General features: G+C 40.8%; 2 protein-coding genes across 3 annotated transcripts in view; one reads left to right on the plus strand and one right to left on the minus strand.

Annotated features, from left to right (window-relative positions):
* Window positions 1-799, minus strand: part of WDR3 (WD repeat domain 3) — a 39,823-nt gene extending 39,024 nt beyond the window's left edge. Inside the window, exon 1 of the mRNA XM_068963911.1 lies at window positions 772-799. The gene's annotated coding sequence lies outside the window, so the exon portion shown is untranslated. The remainder of the gene's footprint in view (window positions 1-771) is intronic.
* A 181-nt stretch (window positions 800-980) lies between these two features.
* The window catches only part of GDAP2 (ganglioside induced differentiation associated protein 2), a 65,862-nt gene continuing 49,149 nt past the window's right edge, over window positions 981-17,693 (plus strand). For both annotated transcript variants that reach the window (XM_068965251.1, XM_068965252.1), the window contains exons 1-3: window positions 981-1,105; window positions 11,699-11,941; window positions 13,585-13,724. In XM_068965251.1, the coding sequence (XP_068821352.1) occupies window positions 11,766-11,941; window positions 13,585-13,724 (316 nt within the window). In that variant the 5' untranslated portion in view covers window positions 981-1,105; window positions 11,699-11,765. The remainder of the gene's footprint in view (window positions 1,106-11,698; window positions 11,942-13,584; window positions 13,725-17,693) is intronic.

Below are 17,693 nucleotides of genomic sequence, written 5' to 3' on the forward strand. Positions count from 1 at the left end.
CCATTAATACTACCTGACTAATCTTTTCAAACATGCTGCTCCTACCCCGAAGCCCTTTAAGGGCCAAACTACAGTTCCCAAGAATTCATCCTACCCATTCCTCTTTACGTCTGGCATAACCTTGTCTGTCAGGCTAGTTGGTTTCCCTCCTTGTCCTGTTACCTTGCCTTCCTTCACACTGTACTTAGAATAACGTGCGTTCTCCCGTCTACCTAAGTGTTTTCCTCTGAGACCCACTTCCTTCGAAGCTAAAGTCTTTGTATTGTATCAATACTTCCACGATCTTTCACACAACTTAGTACTGGTCACTTGTGTCTCACACGCATATATTTCTACTCTTTTGGGGGGACAGTTCACAACTTAACCTTTCTCTATGCTCCTTTCTCCCTGCTTCCTAACCCATAGTACCCTAAAACATGCTTCTACGATGCGCTGCAAGGCTGGACCGCGGTAACAGACCTGTCAGACGTCTAAACCAAGTCTTTAGACAGGAGAGGCTGAGGTGGGGGTTCCGGACACCCACCACGCTGCCAGAGCATCTTTAAGCGAGCCCTGCAGGCGCCGGTCAACTCGCTCTACATCTCACCGGTGAACCTCGGGCGTTCCTCCGCGCTCTCCCAGGACGGCGGTGGGGCACTCATTCACCCTCAAGACCGGCCCCAAATCCCCCTGCTTCGTCTGCTGCTAGGACCACGAAGGCCTCTGCCGGGACCAAACAAATCCGAGGAACCGAGCAAAGGCGTTCGACCGCAGCGCACCTACGGTACCTACCTGGGACTCCACGAGGCTTGGAGCAGATTAAACCCGCCCATCGAACGCACCCCTTCCGGGTCCGCTCACGGACCCTCTTCCGCCCAACGTTCCCTTTGCCTTCTGGGGGAAATGACGTAAGAGTCGGGCTCCGATTGGTGAGCACCAGCCGGGAGCGGAAGGCGGTGTTTCGCAGCTCACTGCTCCTGCAGCTGGTCATTCCAGCCTCTTGGGACTTTGGCTCGTCTTACCTCCCTAACGCCTGGCAAGGGCTGTCCGGCGATGCAGCTCGGCCACTCTCCACGAGGAACTTAGCCCGTCACGCCTGCCACGCGGATGGAACCACCGGAATGCTGTGAGAGGCGGGACGGAGGCCGGGAGGAGAGGCGGGACGGAGCGGGCCGGGGGCGCGGCGGGCGGCGCGCGGGACTTGGCCCCGGCTGTGGGAGCGGGAGGAGAAGGCTGGTTCTGTCCGTTCTCTGCAAAAAAACGAGCCTGGTGCTTCTCTTGCTGCTGTTGCTCGGGTTCCTCTCGCCCGAGGCGCTGTCAGGGACAAGTTACCCACCAGAATATAGAGAGTAGGCAGAGCCGGGCACGAGGAGCAGTGCTGCTGTTGCCCTCGGGGAGACGCGCGCCCTGGGGTGCAGATGAAATTGGGTGGCCCGGTGTCCTGCTGGTTGTAGCTCCAGAGTCGAGTCTGTGTGGGCGCCCGTGTGGACTGGGCGTTCCACGAATCGAAAGCCCGGCTCGAATCAGAGCTGAGTAGGCACCGAGCCCAGGATGCTGAGTTGTCTGGATCCCCGCAGTCCCTGGAGTGACATTGGTCTGGCTTTCGGTTTCCGCTCCTTGGCCGCAGGAGGGGGAAGTGACCAGCGCTGACTCCTCCTTGCTTGATAATTGAGGCTTTAGGTGCTCTATTACCAAGTCGGAATTAGCTTTTCTCTCTTGTAGTTCCGTCCGATTTATTCTTGGGCTGCCTAGGAGTGTTCTGCACAGGAAGGAGTTCTGATGTCTGTAGCTGTGGAAAATTAGAGTTAACATAGAGCTATATAAAATAAGACTGTCCGTCACTTACTGTACAGGATAGCTTCAGCCAGCCTCGAAATTAGACTTTTACGTATATTATCTGATTTTCTTCCGGCGTGTCTTGAGTTTTTAAGACATGATCACCTAGTCTGCCTTATTCAAGAAAATTGCCATAGTAAAGAATGGATATGATCAGGCTGTAAATAGACGTAAAAGTGTAGGTGTTTGAAAGAAGCTTACTGTGATGAATGAGAAGGGAAGTAATTGTAGCAATAGACTATTATTTCAGTAAGTTTGATGAGGAATGGAGCCTTTAGGTGAACGTGTATGGGAACCTGGGCTTCCCAGGTGGCGCTAGAGGTAAAGAACCCGCCTGCCGGTGCTGGAGACTTAAGAGATGTGGGTTGGATCCCTGGGTGGTGAAGATCCCCTGGAGAAGGAAATGGCAACCCACTCCAGTGTTCTTGCCTGGAGAATCCTCATGGTCAGAGGAGCCTGGTGGGCTCCAGTCCATGGGGTCACAAAGAGGTGGACACGACTGGATGGAGGTATGGTTAATATGTCTTAAAGTGATGTGCATTATATTACATACATGAAAATATGTGTATTTATATATATGAGAAATAAATGTGATTCACTAGTCTAGATTCAGTCTCGATGATACCCTTTGGATTATCTGACTCTAAGAAATCTATTTTGCAGTTGTAAATACTAAATAATTTTGTCTATAGACATGGAAATGTCTCTTAAATGTTCGATTTTGCCTCATACTTTGGGTTCAGTATTCTTGATCTATTAAGGTACCTGATTTATGGGCCTCCCTTTATCAGCCATCTGGCAGGTTCCTTTGTGAGTTAAAATCTTAAACCATGTTCATTTTTGTATTTGAATGAGTCATGATTTTCTCTCTTAAAAATTAATGTTATTAAATATTATGGGGAGGGACAACCACAAATAGAAAATATAGTTTTAATAAAAGTTGTTTTAAGATCAACTATGAATGAATGCTTCCCAATACACCACTTCAAGAGCATAAACTTAGTTTTCAAAGTTTCAGAATTGCTCAATGTATTAATATTGTAATTGAAACATAGTAAAGTTCTTTTAATATAAAGTTGGTAGTACTAACTCACCATTGGAGCTTGTGCTTTGGCTGGTTTTGAATGATGGTGTTAGATTTGACCTGGGTCACCAACACAGCTTAGAAATATTTTTGTTATATTGTATTTATTGTTGACATAATTTGACTGCTTCCATTTGTTCTTTTGTTTAAAAAAGTCATTCTTTATATTTGCATAGAATGATTCCCAAATATAATAGATTTGGTGTTGGGGTAGGGGTATTATGCAGACGTATCTAATGTATCCTGAAATTTTAAATATTGACATACAAAGATATAAAGAATGGTAAACTTATAATTTATGCAAAAACAGTGAAATAGAGCTGGTAATTAGTGAAGGTCAAAAGCACGGACCAGCAACTCTGTACTTTTAAACAGGCCTGTCTACATTCTATCATGTATACTATCATGTAAGAATTGAATCGCCAGTCTATGTCTGATGCAGGATACAGCATGCTTGGGGCTGGTGCATGGGGATGACCCACGGAGATGTTATGGGGAGGGAGGTGGGAGGGGGGTTCATGTTTGGGAACACATGTAAGAATTAAAGATTTTAAATTTTAAAAAAATATATATTAAAAAAATAAAATAAAATAAATAAATAAAATGTATGAAGAGCTAAAAATAAATAAATAAACAGGCCTGTCTAATCAGTGTAAGCATTTTGAAGAAGAAGAAGATTTGGAGTTCTTTTCTCTTTTAAATGATATAGTTTTCTCCTTATTCAGGCAAAATATTGGGTTTTTTTTGAGGCAGTGATCTAAGATGTTCTGCCTGATTCTGCCCTGTCTTGAACATTAAAAATCTGATCTCTCTAGCCAATCTAGTTATTCTTACAAAGCACTATTTAGAGGACTTCTTAAACTAGAAGATGACAAGATTTTGAGAAAAAAGACAAGCTACACTGTAATAAGAACTATTTATACTCATTACAAATTTGAATTATAAAAGGTACATTGTGAGTTCTCTTTATCCTCATCTAGGCAGGTACTGAAGACAACCCTTAAGATAGTATGGCTAAGGAAGTAGGCCTGATTCTGGAATCTTCTGTTTGTTCTAGGTAAACTTTCAGATTCTGGGACATAAAAGTCTTGCTTCAGGAGCCTTTTTACTAAGGTTTTGTGTTTGCTTATGAACCTATTTAAAATACAGGAATGATCAATTGATTTTCAGTAGAAAGTCCCGCTCTTCTTTAATGCTTTCCAAAATTCTGTATGTGTGTGTCTGCTCAGTCGTGTCCGACTCTTTGAGACACTGTGGACTGTAGCCCACCAGGCTCCTCTGTCCATGGAATTTTCCAGGCAAGAATACTAAAGTGGGTTGCCATTTCCTACTCCAGGGGATCTTCCTGACCCAGGGGTCAAACCCGTGTCTCCTGCACTGGCACATGGATTCTTTACCACTGCGCCAGCCGGGAAGCCCCCCTCTGAAATTCTGTATACAGCTGTAGATTATTCGAGCCTTTCTCTCCTCTTTCCATCACCTGAGCACTCTGTATTCTTTTATCAGTGGGATTACTAATTGAGTCTGAAACCCCTCAGATTTATTTCCAGATCAGTGCTTGTATGAGCTCATGCACTCACAGTTTGGTAAAAGGGTGTTTATCTTTCTCAGAGGAGTCTGTGACCCCAAGAATGTTAAGAACCCCTTTTCCTGAAGGGTCGGGGGTCAGTTTGTCTGACTAGCCTGGCTTTGCTGCTCCATTTGCTTTATTGCCAAGGTGTGTATGTTGAGGGAAGGCGGGATTTAAATCTCTTTTTAACGAGAAAAATATGTTTCTGTTTAGAGACGGAACTGAAAAAGAATTCACCCTTTGTTAAATACCATGACACTTTCATGTAATACCATTGAACTTTGCCCTACAGTAAGAGCTCTGAATATTTCTTACTACGCATTTATATTATACTGACAAGATGTGGTTGGAGGTATAGGAGAACCGCTAAAGTGTACTATCAAAGGAGATAATAGAGTTTCAAGAAGGGAATAATAAATAGTAGATGCAGCTAAAACTTAATTAAATTAGCTCTTGGACTTGACATTTGGAGAATTATTGTTGACCTTGAAGAAGCAGGTTTAGTGTTACAAAGATGGAAGCAGAGCTGCAGTGGGTTAAGTACATGGAGGAAAAGAAAGTAGAGCTGTGAAACAGACTACTCTTAAAAAGTGAAATGTGGAGTTGGTATTCTAAAAAAAATGGGGTAGAAAAAAAATTGGAGGAGGAGACTCGGGGGAAGGAGAGATCAGATGTTGTGAAGGGAAACTCAAATGTTATTACCTTCCCTTAGAGGAGATCTAGTCAGGTGCAGTAAAAGGCTTAAATGAAGGTGATTTGGCGAGCTTAAAAGTGTGAAATACACTGAAAATCCCTTGCAAGTTGAAAAGAGTGAATGAAGATAGAGACATTTTGATTTGTAGAGAAGGTGATTTGAACACTGACTTCTCTCTTCTCAGAGCATCAGGAAAAGAAGAGAGGCAATATGGTATGATGTAATGGAAATGACCTGGGTTTTATTGTCAGCTGGTCTTCGATCTGGATCTCAAGGTACTACTTACTAGTTCTGTTACCTTGAGCTGGTAATTGAGTCTCTGGTTCTTGAGGCCCTAATTGTAAAATAAGAGTTTTTTTTGAACTGTGGTGTTGGAGAAGACTCTTGAGAGTCCCTTGGACTGCAAGAAGATCCAACCAGTCCATCCTAAAGGAGATCAGTCCTGAGTGTTCATTGGAAGGACTGATGTTGAAGCTGAAACTCCAATACTTTGGCCACCTCATGCAAAGAGTTGACTCATTGGAAAAGACCCTAATGCTGGGAAGGATTGGGGGCAGGAGGAGAAGGGGACAACAGAGGATGAGATGGCTGGATGGCATCACCGACTCGATGGACATGGGTTTGGGTAGACTCCAGGAGTTGGTGGTGGACAGGGAGGCCTGGTGTGCCGCGATTCATGGAGTCACAGAGTCAGACACAACTGAGCGACTGAACTGGACTGAATACCTACTTTGTGGGAGTACTGTAAAGATTAGAAAGCATATTTCTAACAGATCTGATACCTCCTGGCTCACCATACCTTCCATAGTGGCCTTCTTTTGTTTATTTAGTGTCCTAGGCTTTTTGGTACCTTAAGGCTCCCAGACATCCTCTTTCTGCTGTCTCTAGAACTCTTCTGCTACTTTTGGTCTCAACGCTCACTTTCTGAAGGAGACATTCTCTGCTTCTTCAGCCTAAAGAGCCTCCCCTTCTTTGTTGTAGCAATATGTATTTATTGCTATGGATTATAAGTTTGTGTGATTTTTGTGGGGCTGTCTTTTCCACTAGAGACTCAGCACTTAACAGTGCTTGAATGAATGAATGCCTGGTACATAATAGGCAAATAAGCATTTATTACCTCTCAGTTTTATGGGTCAGGAATTCAAAAGTTGCTTAGTCGTGTGGCTCTGGCTCAGGGTTCTCATGAGGTTGTGGTCAGGATGTCAGCTGGGCCTGGAGGATGCAAGGTGATTCATTCCTGTGTCTGGCCATTGCTGGTGGTTGTTGGCAGGAACTCAGTTTTTCCACACAGGGGCCTTTTCATGAGCTGCATGAGTGTGTCCCCACATCATGAGAGCTCACTTCCCCAGAACAGGCAGTCCAAATGAGCATGGCGGAAGCCACAACATCTTTTATGATCCATCCTTGAAAGTCACACGCTGTCGTTTCTGCAATATCCAGTTGGGTACATTGGCCACCCTTATTCATAAGGAAGAGGTCTACACAGGGGCATTTATATCAGAAAGCAAGTATCATTTAAAGACATCTTGAAGGCTGTCTACCACGGATGCTGTGTGGAGTAGCACAGTCATCCAAGAATGACTCAAACAATTTTCTCTCAGTGTTGATGGAGGGCCCAGCAGACACAAGAAAACATGCATTTGTTTTGGCAGCAGAGAGAATAATTTCTGATTTTTCTTTCCCTAGTGGCACAGGAGCAGAATCAGTGAAAACAGATGATGGGTTGATCTAGGTGTTTTAGGAATTAACAAATCATTACAAGGGCAGACAGATAAGAGTGTATCTTAACTCAGCAGTCTGTGTCTGGTCTATGTGGTGCTCGTTAGGGAATCTTTGACAGTGTCTTGGTCTTTGCCACATGTGAAAGCATCTGTATCTCAACAATGGTGCAGGTGATTTTCATATTGACTGAGAAGGTTATAATACACAGCGTTTATTGTGCCTCGCTCTGTGCCAGGTGGTCTGCTGTGCAATTTTACAGATGATAATCATTTAATCCTCAAAAAGAACTGTCAGTCTGACTCTTTAAGAAATAAGAAAACTCTGGTTCAGAGTCAAGGATCATGAATTATTAGGTAGTAGGTCTTAGACCCAAACTCAGGCCTTCTGATTACAGAAGTGTGAAGTGTTGGACATGAAGTCAGTCATGTCCAACTCTTTGGGACCCTGTGGACTGGTGCCCATCAGGCTCCTCTATCCATGAAATTCTCTAGACAAGAATACTGGAGTGGGTAGCCATTCCCTTCTCCAAGGGATCTTCCCAGCCAGGGATCAAACCCAGGTCTCCCACATTGCAGGCAGATTCTTTACCATCTGAGCCACTAGGGAAGCCCAGAGCCCAGGCTTTTACCAACCTACTTCTACCTCAAAGTGCAATTTCATGTGGAAATTTTTACCTTCAGTTCAGTTCAGTTGCTGAGTCGTGTCCGACTCTGCGACCCCATGAATCGCAGCACGCCAGGCCTCCCTGTCCATCACCAAATCCCAGAGTTCACTCAGACTCACGTCCATCGAGTCAGTGATGCCATCCAGCCATCTCATCCTCGGTCGTCCCCTTCTCCTCCTGCCCCCAACCCCTCCCAGCATCAGAGTCTTTTCCAATGAGTCAACTCTTTGCATGAGGTGGCCAAAATACTGGAGTTTCAGCTTTAGCATCATTCCTTCCAAAGAAATCCCAGAGCTGATCTCCCTCAGAATGGACTGGTTGGATTTCCTTGCAGTCCAAGGGACTCTCAGGAGTCTTCGCCAACACCACAGTTCAAAAGCATCAATTCTTCAGCACTCAGCTTTCTTCACAGTCCAACTCTCACATCCATACATGACCACAGGAAAAACCATAGACTTGACTAGACGGACCTTGGTGAGCAAAGTAATGTCTCTGCTTTTCAATATGCCATCTAGGTTGGTCATAACTTTTCTTCCAAGGAGTAAGCGTCTTTTAATTTCATGGCTGCAGTCACCATCTGCAGTCATTTTGGAGCCCAAAAGAATAAAGTCTGACACTGTTTCCACTGTTTCCCCATCTATTTCCCATGAAGTGATGGAACCAGATGCCATGATCTTCATTTTTTGAATGTTGAGCTTTAAGCCAACTTTTTCACTCTCCACTTTCACTTTCACCAAGAGGCTTTTGAGTTCCTCTTCACTTTCTGCCATAAGGGTGGTGTCATCTCCATATCTGAGGTTATTGATATTTCTCCCAGCAATCTTGATTCCAGCTTGTGTTTCTTCCAGTCCAGCGTTTCTCATGATGTACTCTGCATTTAAGTTAAATAAGCAGGGTGACAATATACAGCCTTGAAGTACTCCTTTTCCTATTTGGAACCAATTTTTACCTTAAAATACTAAATAAACTGGATTCAAAATTGTATTATATGTACCTATCGTAGAAAAAGGTAGGAACTACATCAGATTTTGAAAGTTTTTTCTCTCCTTTTTGGTATTTTTCAAGTGTTCTATGAGTGAGTATTACTTAGAATTGGAGGAAAAAGTTATTTTAAAATAAAGGTTTTGTCCTGTAATTTCACATTCAGGTTTGCAAAATGAAAGTAAATTTTAATGGATTTTTTAATATTTTGGTTAAGTTTCAGCATGAGTCAGTCACCAAAAATCTGGATAATTTTGGAAAGTATAAATTTCTGCAGAGTGTCTGCGTTGAACTCAAAGCAGCTCAGCCATAGACAGCGAATGTAGCCTTCACGTTTCCTCTATTCAGTTGTCCAGTTCCAGGCTGAATACTTGTGAACAGATCAACAGGACATGTGGTTGCCTCTAGTTTCCCCTGGAGTAGGAAATGGCAACCTACTGCAGTATTCCTTCCTGGAAAATTCCATATACAGAGGAGCCTGGCAGGCTACAGTCCATGGGGCTGCAAAGAGTCGGACATGACTGAACACACATACAAAAACACACGTTCTAGTTTCAAAGGCTGATTGGACAGGACTGAACATCAACTTCTAGATATAATTTGTGTCTCTATTTCAAAATAGCATCAAAGCAGTACTTAAATGAGAATAATCCTTTGATACAAAATTGGGCTTCCCTGGTGGTTCAGATGGTAAAGAATCTGCCTGCAATGCGGGAGACCTGGGGTCAGTCCTGAGTCAGGAAGATGTACTAGAGAAGGGAGGGGCTGCCCACTCCAGTATTCTCCAGGGGATACCTGGAGACTCCCCATAGACAGAGAAGCCTATGGTGGGCTACAGTCCATGGGGTTGCAAAGAGTCACACACAGCTGAGTGACAAACACTTTCACTGCTTTCATAATCTGCAAGACCTTTCTGAGATTGTTATATAAATGAGCACATTTCCTCCCACACAGTGTTGGTACAGGAATTAGAATATTGTATCAGATCTGTAGTTCATCCCATTAGTATCCCATGTCTCTCAGCAAGAAACACCAAGAAAGTAGGTATAGAAGGGCATGCTTGTTTTCCTTGACTCTTAACGAACATTAGGATCATACAGAAAACTTCTCAGGAAGTTCACACACCAGCTGTCGTTCCCTAATCATCTGTCTGCTCTCCTGTATGTATGTTACCAGCAATCTTTCACTTAGCATATGCCCTAATTTTTAGTCCTGTTCCTCCATATTTCAGTAGCATTTAACCCTGGTTGATCCTTTTTGAGCATCCCACCTAAAGTTGTTTTTTTCACTTAGCTTTTGTTACCACACTTTTCCAGATCTTGCTTTCCAGATCTTATCTATCCTTCTCTCTTTCTCTCTCTTTTTTTTTTTACTTTTATTCTTTTCCAACCTCCAAATTTTGCCTTAGGACTGAGTCCTTGGGTCTTTTCTTTATTTGCATTCTCTGTCTCTGTGGTCTTGCCCAGTTCCCATAGGTTTAAATAGCATCTATATGCTGAGACCTCCAATTTTACACATTTAAGCTGATTTCTTCTTTGAGCTCTAGCCTCAGGTAGCCAATTGCATGTCTGATACAAATACTTGAGCATATAATGGGCATTTCAAACCTAACACAGGCAGAAACATAAGGAAAAAAAATACCTTGATTATTACTGCACCTGTAACCTACTCCAGTCTTCTCTTTTTCTATAAATAGCATTACCATCTATTTGCCTGCTCAAGCAGAATATCTAAGAGTAATCTTTGCTCTTTTCCCTCACCCCTCAGGTGCATTTAGAAGGTCTTGTTGCCTCTGTCTTCAGAATTCATCCAGTTCTAGCCATTCCTCACCACCCTCATCACCCTCTCACCTGGATTACTCCACTTGTTTTCTCCCGGTCTCTGCATTTACTCTTGCCCCCACTCAGTTTCACTGTAGCTAGAGGAATCTTTTCAAATATTATTTATATTAATCATTATCTTTATAGGGATCTTCTAGTAGCTTGTCCTTATTTGTGTTAAGATCTAAACCTCTTATCATGACTTACTGATTCATCTGACCTTTCCTTGCTCGCCAAGTTCATCACCTGCTACTCAGTATCTAGCTCATTCTGCTCTAACCGAGACCAGCCTCCACACTCTTCCTGGAACAGAGTACCTTCCCTCCTGCCCTTTTGGCCTTTGTACTTGCTATTGCCTTGGTCTGACACAACCCCCCTAGAGCTCTCTCACTTTATTTAGCTCTCTGCTCAAATATCACCTTTTCCTCGTAACACTTATGCCTCCAGCCATTCTGTTAGACACCTGCTTGCTTGCTTGTTTCTTTTTCATGTCCTTTCAGGGAAGCATGAGCTCTCTAAGGGACTGCTTAGCAGGGACTGCCCTACCTTATTCACCGGTGTGTCCCCAGTGACTAAAACAATGCTTGACACCTAACAGATGCTTCCAAAGATGTATTGAATGAGTGAATCTACCGTTTTACTGAAACAGCTGTTTGACTTATTGGCAAATGAAGTATCCTTTTCTCATGTTAAATTTCCCATGAGCTCTCTGTGGTACTTGACACTGTGTGTCTTCCTATCACTCTTCTTTTTTAATTTCCACATTTCTGTACAACCAGCCTCGTACCACATCAGTGTCTCATACCCTATATTCTCTAAATCATCAGATCCTGTTAAGGCTTCCTTCATATGTTGCCTCACAAATCTATGCTTCCCTCTCCTCCTGCTTCTCTACATAGTTGAGACCTTTGTTATCTCTTACTACCTGATTGCAGTAACCTCCCTGCTTCTCACTCTCCATGTTAGACTGAACTCTTTAAGTTGTACATAATATTTGTCTTGGTATCTCTTGCAACGTCTAACACTCCCCTCACCCTGCCAGTAGCAGACACTCAAAGAATGTTGAGTGAATAGTCTTGTGTTTCTGGAAAGTAGAACTGGTGGGCCATGTGATTATTTGAATGACTAATTCTTTGAAAATAGTTTATATTTAAATAATCTTTCTGTTTAAAAAAAAAACATAGTAACTCATTGTTGTACATTTGATTTTTTAATGGACTATGTAAGTGACTGTAATCACACAATCTCCTATTGGAGCATTTCACAGTAGAGTTTTGTTTTTTGCTCTAATAGAAGTAAAGGAGTATCTGTGCTTCTCTATTAAAATGATCCTTTCTTTTCTCTTAAGCTAAAGTCCCCAGTGAATATTGAATTGCTGAGAAATTTGGGAAAACACAAGCTGAAGTTTCCGTTCCATGGATCCCTTGGGTGCACCTTCCCAGTTTGTGGATGTGGATACACTGCCAAGCTGGGGCAACTCTTATGAAGATCAGTTAAATGCTTCTGAGATTGCAGCTGAAAAATACCAGGAAGAAACTATTAGATCACCTTTTCTTTATAATAAGGATATCAATGGAAAAGTGGTTCTTTGGTAATTCCTTGTTTAAATCATATCGTGATATAATACGCTCATAATTTCTTCTAAATTCTTTTTTTCATAATTTTTTCTAAACTCTTTTTGTAAAACCTCATTATTGAAATATTACTTTTCATATACATTTACAGCTTTATAGAGTCATAAGTGATATACAATAAACTTCACTTAAAGTGTACAGCTTGGTAAATTTTGACATGCATACACCTGTGAACCAGTCATCAGAATCAAGATAGTGAATATATTTATCACACCTAAAGTTTTTTGTGTATCTCTTGGTAATCCCTTTCTCCTGCTCCTCCCTGTTTCTACATCCCCAAGCAACCGTTCATCTTTCTGTCACTATAGATTAGTTTGCATTTTCTAGAAATGGAATCATGTGCTTTTTTTTTAGTCTGGCCTCTTTCATTCAGAATAATTATTTGAGAATTGAGCTATATTGTTGCATGTATTGGTAGTAGTAGTAGTACACTTCTGTTTATTAAAAAAACTGTTTTAAAAAGCTCTTTCTAAAAAAGCTTCATTGAGATGCAATTCATATATCATGCATGCATGCTCAGTTACTTCAGTCATGTCCGACTCTTTGCAATCCTATGGACTGTAGTCCACCAGGCTCTTCTGTTCATGGGATTTTCCAGGCAAGAATACTGGAGTGGGTTGCCATGCCCTCCAGGGGATCTTCCCAACCCAGGGGTTGAACTCACATCTCCTGCATTGCAGGTACATTCTTTACTCACTGAGCCAGCTGAGAACCCCCAATTCATATATTATACAATTCACTAATTTAGATTGTACAAGTCAGTGGTTTTCAGTACATTCACAAAGTTGTACAACCATCACCATGGACAGTTTTCATGAAGCCAAAGTCCTGTACCCATTAGTTGTCACTCCCTGTCTTATACTCATCTCTTAAGAAAGAAGCAAAAGAATGGCATGATGGTTTTGTGAGTTTCAAGGTTTTAGCACTTGTATTCAAGAACTGATATGGTATATTAGCCTTTCTGAGTCAGGAACAACTTCTTTACCATTGCTCAATTTTGTGAGCTAGTAAATAAATGTACCCAGCCCCAACTCTCTGCTCCAATCAACCACTAATCTACTTTTTATCTCTAGATTTGCCTATTCTGGACATTTAATATAAATGGAATCAATTGTGATGTAGCCTAATGTTCTTAAGATTCATCTGTGTTGTAGTATGAATCAGTAATTTATTCCTTTTTATGGCCAAGTAATATTCCATTGCATGGGTGTACCACATTTAGTTATCAGTTCATTAGTTGATGGACACTTGGGTTGTTTCCACTTTTTAGCTATTATGAATAATGTTGCTGTGTTTAAACTCTTTAAAAACCACCTACTTTCAGCTCTGTATAACTTCTGTTACAATGTAACAGCCATATGGAAGAAGCCAAGGAATGACATGATAGCTTTATGGGTTTCACAGTTGTAACAGGATCTATCTGAGATGCCTTATTAGCCTTTCTGAATTAGGAATAACTTTTTACTACTGCTTAAGCTTGTGAACTAGTAAAACCGATGTTGTGAAGGCAGTGAAGACAGAATGTTTTGAAAGACTCAGAAACTAGCATTCTCATCTGCCTCCTCTTCCCTCCACTTGCTCTTAATTATTGTTTCCTCAGGAAAGGAGATGTGGCATTACTGAACTGCACAGCTATTGTGAATACCAGCAATGAAAGTCTTACGGATAAGAATCCTGTGTCAGAAAGTATCTTCATGCTTGCAGGGCCTGATTTGAAGGAGGACCTCCAGAAACTTAGAGGTAAGTGAACTTTCTTAGGTCTGTTAGTGCTTAGGAAGCATATATTTTGATGTTTGAAGTATAGTTTTCATTCTAAGTAGATGTAGCTCTTTTGGTGGTGTTAAATTACAGCCTCTGATAAACCCACAATGTGTTAGAAACTGAATGCTGAGACTTTTACTCAGTAAAACTCTGTTGTGTTCCTGAATTTTAAAATGACAGTTGTCATAGCTGGTTAGATTTCTGGTAACATTTTCTTGGCTGTATATTGTCTTGCACTGATAAGCCTTATAAAACAACTATGCTTTGTCTAAACTGAAGCTTTTTTTATTGAGTTTTGATATTGATAGAGAAATTTTTATATACCTCCTGAACATAACAATGTTGCACTTCTGTAATGAAATTGAATTACTGGCAAAAAAACCAAAATGCATTTTAAGAGCAAATACATTCTGGGTTAATTCTGTACTTGCTGTTTTAGTTTGTTTGTTTTAACCAGAATGTTATTCTTCTGGGAATATTTCTTTGCAATTGGAAATAGGAGGAACCTTGTTTACTTTATTTGCATTTATTTTCTTAATTTGCCAACCTGGCAACTTTTTGTTATTGTTATTTGAGTGTAAAGAGAATATTGTGAAATTTAGTCATCCCATTTTATAAAAAATATTTATGAAATAAAACAATTTCTCTTAAAATGTAAACAACAAATCCCTTCTATATAAAAGTCTTCATTTCTTAGATCACTGCCATTTAACACTGACTGATGGTTTCTAACCTAATAAAGATACTAGAATTTGAACAGGAACATTTATAATGTTGACCATGAATGAAGAGATAGAGAGAGAAGAGTTAGATTATCTGATCAAGAAACTAAACTTTGACCGTGAGGGGAGAAGTGGGGACAAAAGCCCTCAATTTAACTAAAAGCATGATGCCGTGAAAAACATGTAGAAATTACAAAACATATTAGGGATAAAATTGAGAAGTTCTTTGGAAAGAGTAACAGAAACCGGTCTGGAAAAATTCCTGATGGCCTCTGTGTGTGTGTGTGTGTGTGTGTGTGCACATATTCTCACTTACACCTTAAATCTGGACTTACGACTTAAAAAAAAACAAATAATGAAATTTAAGTTTACAACATACAAACTCAGTTTTTAGCAGCATATCTTTGGCGAGTCTTCAAGCTGGGGTTCATATTATAACTCTGTCCTTGACGAACTATGTGACTTAAGGTCAGTTACTTTGCCCCTGAGCCTCAGTTTCCTTATCTCTAAAAGGAGGAGGATGATAGTAGTCCCTGATGATAATCCCTACCTCAGTTCCTGACATATAACGAGAGCTCAGTGAATATTTGAAAATGGAAAAAAATTATCATGAAGAATAAATTATGTAATGGATATTAAGTGCTACTGCTGCTGCTAAGTCACTTCAGTCATGTCTGACTCTGTGCGACCCTATAGACGGCAGCCCACCAGGCTCTGCCGTCCTTGGGATTCTCTCCAGGCAAGAGTACTGGAGTGGGTTGCCATTTCCTTCTCCAGTGCATGAAAGTGAAAAGTGAAAGTGAAGTCGCTCAATCGTTTCCAACTCTTCACGACCCCATGGACTGTAGCCCACCAGGCTCTTCCGTCCATGGGATTTTCCAGGCAAGAGTGCTGGAGTGGGGTGCCATTGCTTTCTCCATATTAAGTGCTAGGCACATCCTAAGCGTTCAGTATTGTATATGGTGCTAGCTACACTCCTCAGTTGTATTGCTTAATGAATCAGTGCCAACCTGGAGAAAGATTATCAGTGATGCACTAAAGGGCTAAATACTTCTGTTCTCTTTTTAACATTTTTAATAACAACTTAGTAAATGATTACAAAGTATGACTTAACTGAATCTGTAGATGATGATAAATGGTGAGAGAAGTAAGAGGAGAGCCATTAGGTTCTAGACTAAAGATTCTTAAATATCAGAACTGACTGGAAGTATGAGCCAAAAAATGGAAAAAATTGACAGGGATGAATATAAAAGTATTGCAGTAAATTTAAAACATTAATCACCCAAGTTCAGAATGGGGAAGCTCAGTCTAACAGCTTTTCTTCGGTGAGAATTTGCTATCTCAATAAAATGAAACTATCATCAACCACCGCATTTTCATGCAAAAGCTTTAGGGTTAACACTTTGCTCTTTCTTTTTCCCCACATATCTGTCATTAAGCCCTAAACCAATCTTGAATCTCTCTGTGTTACCGCTGCCTTCCTCCTAGCCTGTGCTGCCATCATCCCCATCTGGATTATAGTCATTGCCTTCCTCCCAACTGGTTTCCCTGCATCCATTCTTTTCATAAACCTGTTTGCTACATACAGGAAGTATTTTCTCTTTAAATTGTAAATCCCTTCTTATTGCTCCCCTGCTTCAAACCATTTAGTGGCCTCTCATTACACTTAAAATAAAATCCTGACTCCTTATACTGGTCTCCAGGGGCTTGCAAGATCTCGCTCACTCACTTCCAGGTCCCCTTTTACCTTCCTCAATGTGCCTGAACTAAACTGATCTCCTGTTGCCTTGTCATCCAGCTCCTTTTTAATTTTGCATATACTGTTGTTTTCTCTTAATTCTTAACTCTTATTCTTAAGTCTTTGCTTACATCTCTTCCTGAAAGCACTATTTTCTTTTACTTCAGAATTGGTCATTCTACCCGTGGTATATGCTTCCAGCCTGCAGTACCTCTCTTGGAGCTCTTAATTTGTAATTATATAAATTGTTTATGTAATGATTATGTCCCCACTAAACTTTGAACTCCATGAGGACAGGAACTGCATGTCTTACTGTCCTCTGTGTTCCCAGTACCAAGAACAGTAAAGGCATCCTTTCAGTAGCTAATAAATAAATGAATAGACATTCCCTGGGGTTTTAACTTATGAGACTCAGACGTGATAATACATCATTTCTACTGAAAGCACTAACAGTATCAGATGCATCATTTTGTAACATCACAAGTGAAGGTTTGTTATCAGCTTAAAATAGACAATTAAATCTATAAGATGTTTGATGTAATCCTCATGATAACTACAAAGAAAAAAACCTATGATAGATATACAGAAGGTAATGATAGATACACAGAAAATAAAGAGAACAAAATCAAAGCATACTAGTTTAAAAAAAAAAAGCAATACAGTAAGAGAGGACTAAAGGATAAAGGACTGAAAAAACCATGAAACAGTTAAAATGACAATAATTACCTATTAATAATTTTAAATGCAGAAGGACTAAATTCTCCAACTAAAAGATACAGAGTAGCTGAAGGATTAAAGAAAAAAAACTCCAACAATATGCTGTTTGCAAGAGATTCACTTTAGCTTTAATGACACAGGCTGAAAGTGAAGAGACTAAAAAATGATAATCCATGCAAATAGAAACCAAGAGAGAGTAGGAGTGGCCATACTTCTATTGGATAAAACAGACTTTCTGTCAGAGTTGTTCAGAAGAGGTAGAAGTCACCATATGGTGGCAAAGGGATCAGTTCATCAGGAAGATGTAACAGTTGTAGATGTGTATGCACCTAGCATCGAAGCACCTGTGTATCGAAGAGAGATAGTAATAGAACTGAATGGAGAAAGAAGACACCATACAGTGATAATTGAGGACGTCAGTACCCTACTTTTAACGCTGGATAGATCATCCACACAGAAAGCTAGTAAGGAGACAGCAGGCCTGAATAACACTGTGGTCCAAATGAACCTAACAGACATGTACAGAAAATACCAGAACACACATTCTTCTCAAGCAGACATGGCATGTTTTCTCAGGTCAATCATTGGGCCACACAGCAAATCTTACCAAATTTAAGAAGACTGAAATCATGCAAAGAATCTTTCCTGACGACAGTGGTATGAAACCGGAAATCAATAACAAAAGGAAAATGAAAAAAAATCTGAGGTATGTGGAAATTAAGTACCATACTTCTGAAAAACCATTGGATCAAAAGGGAAATCAGAAAGCTA

This window comes from Capricornis sumatraensis, chromosome 2 (assembly GCF_032405125.1).
Source record: "Capricornis sumatraensis isolate serow.1 chromosome 2, serow.2, whole genome shotgun sequence".
Lineage (NCBI taxonomy): Eukaryota > Metazoa > Chordata > Mammalia > Artiodactyla > Bovidae > Capricornis > Capricornis sumatraensis.